The sequence below is a fragment of the Eptatretus burgeri genome, chromosome 10 (assembly GCF_056783735.1).
Source record: "Eptatretus burgeri isolate ZD-2024b chromosome 10, Ebu_testis_v1, whole genome shotgun sequence".
Taxonomy (NCBI): Eukaryota; Metazoa; Chordata; class Myxini; order Myxiniformes; family Myxinidae; genus Eptatretus; species Eptatretus burgeri.
In genome coordinates, this window is record NC_140970.1 from 31651414 (window position 1) to 31658877 (window position 7464).

The 7464-nt window shown below is 42.2% G+C and overlaps 1 protein-coding gene across 2 annotated transcripts in view; it reads right to left on the reverse strand.

Annotated features, from left to right (window-relative positions):
* Positions 1-7397, reverse strand: part of LOC147018239 (5'-AMP-activated protein kinase subunit beta-1-like) — a 28218-nt gene extending 20821 nt beyond the window's left edge. The window contains exons 1-3 of one of the 2 annotated variants that reach the window (XM_085897747.1): positions 7255-7397; positions 3949-4086; positions 408-574 (exon numbers count right to left, since the gene is read on the reverse strand). In XM_085897747.1, coding sequence (XP_085753873.1) covers positions 408-574; positions 3949-4080 — 299 coding nt within the window. In that variant the 5' untranslated portion in view covers positions 4081-4086; positions 7255-7397. The remainder of the gene's footprint in view (positions 1-407; positions 575-3948; positions 4087-7254) is intronic. The other variant, XM_085897748.1, reaches the window with a different exon arrangement.
* Positions 7398-7464: the final 67 nt, after the last annotated feature.

Sequence of the window (7464 nt, forward strand, 5' to 3'; positions counted from 1 at the left end):
TCGTAGCGTCGTAATCTGAAGATTCGTGATAGGAAAATGATTCGTCAAATTCACTTTCTGATGAGTCTGAAGCGAGTTGTGCAGCCATGACCCTTTGTGTGCCGAGATAATTGTTCCGTCGATTACGTCAGAAAGAAGATGCAATGACCATGATGGTTTTCTGCAATTTTTACGTTTTTAAACTTTAACACAAAAAATTATTAGAATTAAAAGTCTCGTTCAGTTCTTTGTGTATTATTTTAAAAATCAATATCACCACAAAAAAATTCTGATTCTGTCGACCTTTATAGAAAATTCAGCAACAAGAAAATGCAAATTATTGTTCTTCAGAGATAAAGGAGCTGATCCAGGATAATTGACAGAAGGTAAACACCGGCAGGAACAGGTGACTACGACGCATAGCATACCTTTTTGCAAGAGGAATCTTGGAATGCCAGTTGTCAAAGGAGCCAGCGAGACAGACGTCCTTTCCACCACCAGGCCAGCGAAACACCGTCGGATGTGCCTGAGTCGGAAGCTTTTGAGATAGCTCCATGTCATGCTGCCAGGCAGCAAACTCCTTATCTGCAGAAACCTGGAACAAAGACACAAACAATGACAGGGTGAGCTACGTGATGTATGAGTTTAACAAGATCAAAGGAAGTCAGCAGTGGAAAAGGATCACAATGTGGATGTGAGAGAGAGCTCTATATCAGTTCTACTACGACACCAATCTAATAGATCATCTAAAGCTGCAATCACCAGACAGTTCAAAGTTAAGTGCACCAGCTCTGCACCATTCTTACTTATGCTGTGTTCACTTGTACATAGACATGGATATGGATAAAGATACGGTATAAATCGTGATCAACGGTTTCCAATGTCTTGTTAACCTCCGCCATCGAAGATCGGAGGTTACCGTTTTCACCCCTTTCTGTTTGTTTGTTACTTACGAAATCTAAATATTTCGTAAGTATATTGATGACTTCCATTTCTGTTTGTTTGTTTGTTTGTTTGTGCGTTTGTTTGTGTGTCGGCACGATAACTCGAGAACGGAAGAAGCTACCAATGTCAAATTACACCACGTGATTCAGGAGGGTGATGATTAGATTTTGGTCAAAATCGGTCAAAGGTCAAGGTCACAGTGAGGTCAAACATCCAAAAATGATAACTCGAGAACGGACGAAGCTACCAATGTTAAATTACACCACGTGATTCAGGAGGGTGGTGGCGAGCGCTGATTAGATTTTGGTCAAAATCGGTCAAAGGTCAAGGTCACAGTGAGGTCAAACATCCAAAACATTCGATTTTTGATGGTTTGGTACAGAATCATCCAAGAAACTTCTGGTTTGCGTTGCTACGTTCTCTCGAGACAGCTTTTATTAGACAAGGTCAGTGGTCAAGTTGACGATTTCGGAAGTACCAGTCTATGACTGCTTGTTTGTTTGTTTGTAGGCACGATAACTCGAGAACGGAAGAAGCTACCAATGTCAAATTACACCACGTGATTCAGGAGGGTGATGGCTAGTGCTGATTAGATTTTGGTCAAAATCGGTCAAAGGTCAAGGTCACAGTGAGGTCAAACATAATTCCGTAAATTAATGTGGAGAAATGGAGTATTTTTGCTTCGCTCGACGTTACGAGTTCGTTTTAACTTCGATTTTAATTTTGGCTTCGGTTTTTGCAATCGCTTACGACGCTTAAAACTCGGTTGTCGAAATTCTGGTAAAAAAATCAGATGTTTTGAAGACGTTTTAAGATTGTATAAAAAATATTTCACTCGACGCATCACGGGTCGTCACGTGATGCAGTGCGCTCAAGCAGAAGCGTCGTTGAGTCACGTAAAGGTTTTCCGTGTGCGCGCTAACGGTGTTTTCGATAAAGATGGTGTTTAAAAGTCATTTTTTATCCCAACAAAAGTTATCGTCGCATGCCTGACTCGCTAAGCCGTCGGATTATGTAAAGATTGTTGGTGGATGGCCGAATATTACGGTTTTCTGACTTTGATAAAATAATATTGAATAATTGCGTGGAGAAATGGAGATTTTTGCTTTGCTCGACGTTACGAGTTCGTTTTAACTTCGATTTTAATTTTGGCTTCGGTTTTTGCGATCGCTTACGACGCTTAAAACTCGGTTGTCGAAATTCTGGTAAAAAAAAAATCAGATGTTTTGGAGACGTTTTAAGATTGTATAAAAAATATTTCACTCGACGCATCACGGGTCGTCACGTGATGCAGTGCGCTCGAGCAGAAGCGTCGTTGAGTCACGTAAAGGTTTTCCGTGTGCGCGCTGACGGTGTTTTCGATAAAGATGGTGTTTAAAAGTCATTTTTTATCCCAACAAAAGTTATCGTCGCATGCTTGACTCGCTAAGCCGTCGGATTATGTAAAGATTGTTGGTGGATGGCCGAATATTACGGTTTTGTGACTTTGATAAAATAATATTAAATAATTGCGTGGAGAAATGGAGATTTTTGCTTCGGTCAACGTTACGATTTTTGATGGTTTGGTACAGAATCATCGTATAAACTTCTGGTTTGCGTCGCTACCTTCTCAAGAGACAGCTTTTATTAGACAAGGTCAGAGGTCAAGTTGACGATTTCGTAAGTACCAGTCTATGACTGCTTGTTTGTTTGTTTGTTTGTTTGTTTGTGAACAGTATTATGGAAAAACTCTGACAGATTTCGACGAAACTTGGTGGGGGGATTAGGTATGGTGCAAGGATCATGCCCTTAGATTTTGGACTTGGACCAAAATCCAATATGGCCGCTATGGTGGCCATTTTGAAAAAATATTTGATTTTTTTTTTTTTTTGCATTTCTACATGTTTTAAGTGATTTCCACCCCCCCCCCCCCAAAAAAAAATTGTTAGAGGAAAAAAAAATATTTGCAACTTTTTTTTTTCAACAATTTCGTTTTTTTTTTTTTTGCATTTCTACATGTTATAAGTGATTTCCAACAAAAAAACATGCCAAAATTATAATTGCGGGTGATTTTAGAACTTCAGGTCGATATACCCACGTAAAATCAATTTCTGTCTCAAGGAATCTAGTTATGACGAATAATTGAGTATGTAAAAGTTAAAAGTAAAAGGGAAAGTTACAAACTAGAACTCTGTGAGCACTGTTGTCATCAAATTGAATGAATAGGATATCAGGTTCACTTGAGTGACCTAGCAGTATTGGCGGCGGAGGTTTTGCACTCTACCGAGTGCTCCCCCTCGAGTGTTCACCTATGTTCCGACGTGGATACAGATACGATTTTTCTCATCGCACAATGGAGGCATTGAAATCGTGTTAGGAATGCCACCGGATGGTGAATTGCCGCCATCATGTCTTAATCTTCAACATGTGGAGTATCAAGAACCATGCTCCATGCCGCACCACCATTCTTCTCTGATCAGTGCTGAAGGAGTTGAGATGTCAATGGAGCTGGTTAAGGGAAGCCCTTGCCTCTACGACCTAAGACTCCCTGAATACAAAGATGCTCGAAAAATACACAATGTCTGGGTCTGCTCATTTCTTCTTTATATACACTCAATATTACAACCAGAAACTCATTGTTCAGCAGAGAACAATAGAAGTTTGCATTGTTCACATAGCTGGTTTGTGCATTTAATTTTAAACAAACTGTGTTTTTATTTTATTTTAAAAAACATTTAACAACATTGTTGAAATATCAACACCACCTTTATTATTATTTTGTATGCAGCCTGCGACTGCCGGTTGCATCATCACTGGGAGCGTGGCTGTGCCGCTGATGCAGTGCCCCCGTTACCAGTAAGCTGGTGCTCATTCTGCCGACGTCGGAAGGATGACAGGCCAAGTCATCCCACCTGGTGTTATTTAACGGTGTGAAGGGGGCTCAAACTCAAGACCCAAAGATCTTACGCCAGCCACCTGAACCGTTAAGCCAAAAGCAGGCTTAACATACCACCTTAATAATCCATTTTTCAGGTCACGTCCCACCTTCACATTGTCTGTCTGGAAGAGGTACGGCACATCCGGGCTCTCCACAATGATCTTGGAAATATCGGACTCTCGGTTGTCTCGCCGTTGGGTCTTCGTACTTCCCGGCCGCTCACTTGTTGTGTTTCCCATGATGACCTAGAGAATCCAGACACCAGCCCATGTTTCATCAAAACTGATAACAGATAGATACACTTAGCTCGTGGTGATTCTCTCTGACTGTCCTTGTGTAAACGTTGAAGCAAAATAACTTCAATAATAAGCCTGCCGTCTCACTTTCATCACCAACCAATATTCCTGTGCTTGTTCTCAATGATGTTTAAATAAAACCCCGATGAATCTCATGAGCGACGTTTCTATCACACGTGACTCAATACAAGGGGTATTGGGGTTGAGCTCAGTTCGGTAGCTCTGTCGCCTCCACCGATCATTTTCATCCCATTTGTCCAGCACCTCAGTCCGAAAACATTCCGAACTGGTTATGAACTTCAAATTAATCCTTAAATCCTGCGTACACGACAGGAATACAAGACAGGAATACACGACAGGAATGTCACCAAAATGCAATTGCGCAGCAAGCACAGTCATGACACACTGTCATTACACAGACATAGACAGACAGGCAAGCACAGTCATAACACATACACACACTGTCATTATACAGACATACACAGACCGGCAAGCACTATACAGACAGGCAAGCACAGTCATGACACATACACACTGGCATTACACAGACACACACAGACAGGCAAGCAGTCATGACACATACACACACAGACAGGCAAGCACAGTCATGACACATACACAGTCATTACACAAACATACACAGACAGGCAAGCACAGTCATGACACATACACAGTCATTACACAGATACACACAGACAGGCAAGCACAGTCATGACACATACACACACTGTCATTACACAGACAGGCAAACACAGTCATGAAACATACACACACTGTCATTACACAGACAGGCAAACACAGTCATGACACATTCACACAGTCATTACACAGACAGGCAAGCACAGTCATGACACATACATACATACAGAGACAGGCAAGCACAGTCCTGACAATACACACACTGTCATTACACAGACAGGCAAGCAGTCCTGACAATACACACACAGTCATTACACAGACAGGCAAGCACAGTCATGACACATACTGTCATTACACAGACAGGTAAGCACAGTCATGATACATACACACAGACAGGCAAGCACAGTCATGACACATATACACACACTGTCATTACACAGACAGGCAAGCACAGTCATGACACATACACACTGTCATTACACAGACAGGTAAGCACAGTCATGACACATACACACAGACAGGCAAGCACAGTCATGACACATACACACAGTCATTACACAGACAGGCAAGCACAGTCATGACACATACTGTCATTACACAGACAGGTAAGCACAGTCATGACATACACACAGACAGGCAAGCACAGTCATGACACATACACACACTGTCATTACACAGACAGGCAAGCACAGTCATGACACATACACACTGTCATTACACAGACAGGCAAGCACAGTCATGACACATACTGTCATTACACAGACAGGTAAGCACAGTCATGACACATACTGTCATTACACAGACAGGTAAGCACAGTCATGACACATACACACAGACAGGCAAGCACAGTCATGACACATACACACACTGTCATTACACAGACAGGAAAGCACAGTCATGACATATATACACACACTGTCATTACACAGACAGGCAAGCACAGTCATGACATATACACACACTGTCATTACACAGACAGGCAAGCACAGTCATGACATATACACACACTGTCATTACACAGACATACAAGCACAGTCATGACATATACACACACTGTCATTACACAGACAGGCAAGCACAGTCATGACATATACACACACTGTCATTACACAGACAGGCAAGCACAGTCATGACATATACACACACTGTCATTACACAGACAGGCAAGCACAGTCATGACATATACACACACTGTCATTACACAGACAGGCAAGCACAGTCATGACATATACACACACTGTCATTACACAGACATGCAAGCACAGTCATGACATATACACACACTGTCATTACACAGACAGGCAAGCACAGTCATGACATATACACACACTGTCATTACACAGACAGGCAAGCACAGTCATGACATATACACACACTGTCATTACACAGACAGGCAAGCACAGTCATGACATATACACACACTGTCATTACACAGACAGGCAAGCACAGTCATGACATATACACACACTGTCATTACACAGACAGGCAAGCACAGTCATGACATATACACACACTGTCATTACACAGACAGGCAAGCACAGTCATGACATATACACACACTGTCATTACACAGACAGGCAAGCACAGTCATGACATATACACACACTGTCATTACACAGACATACAAGCACAGTCATGACATATACACACACTGTCATTACACAGACAGGCAAGCACAGTCATGACATATACACACACTGTCATTACACAGACAGGCAAGCACAGTCATGACATATACACACACTGTCATTACACAGACAGGCAAGCACAGTCATGACATATACACACACTGTCATTACACAGACAGGCAAGCACAGTCATGACATATACACACACTCATTACACAGACAGGCAAGCACAGTCATGACATATACACACACTGTCATTACACAGACAGGCAAGCACAGTCATGACATATACACACACTGTCATTACACAGACAGGCAAGCACAGTCATGACATATACACACACTGTCATTACACAGACAGGCAAGCACAGTCATGACATATACACACACTGTCATTACACAGACAGGCAAGCACAGTCATGACATATACACACACTGTCATTACACAGACAGGCAAGCACAGTCATGACATATACACACACTGTCATTACACAGACAGGCAAGCACAGTCATGACATATACACACACTGTCATTACACAGACAGGCAAGCACAGTCATGACATATACACACACTGTCATTACACAGACAGGCAAGCACAGTCATGACACATACACACACTGTCATTACACAGACAGGCAAGCACAGTCATGACATATATACACACACTATCATTCCTGCGATCAAAACGCTCCACACAACAGGGCAGGCAAGGCCCGAGTCAAAGACTAAGACACGTATCAATAGACTACACAGAGCCACTACATGTTTGTCCGACCGACTCTCTCCCGTTTATCTCCCGCTTTCCGTGCCATTAATGTGAGGAAATAAGAACCTTTAACAATACTCACTGGACTTCGTGTATTCCTTGCGTTTACGAACCTGTCGCACTCGATCCCGATAACTGTCCCCCCCCCTCCCTCACCGTATTCTTCTTCCTCTTCCCCTTCCACTACTTCTCGTTCTTCTTCTTCGTCCAGACCTCTTCTTCTTCAATTTACAATTCTTATTCTTCCAATCTCCTCTTGCATCTCTTCACTATGAAAAACACATTATAATTT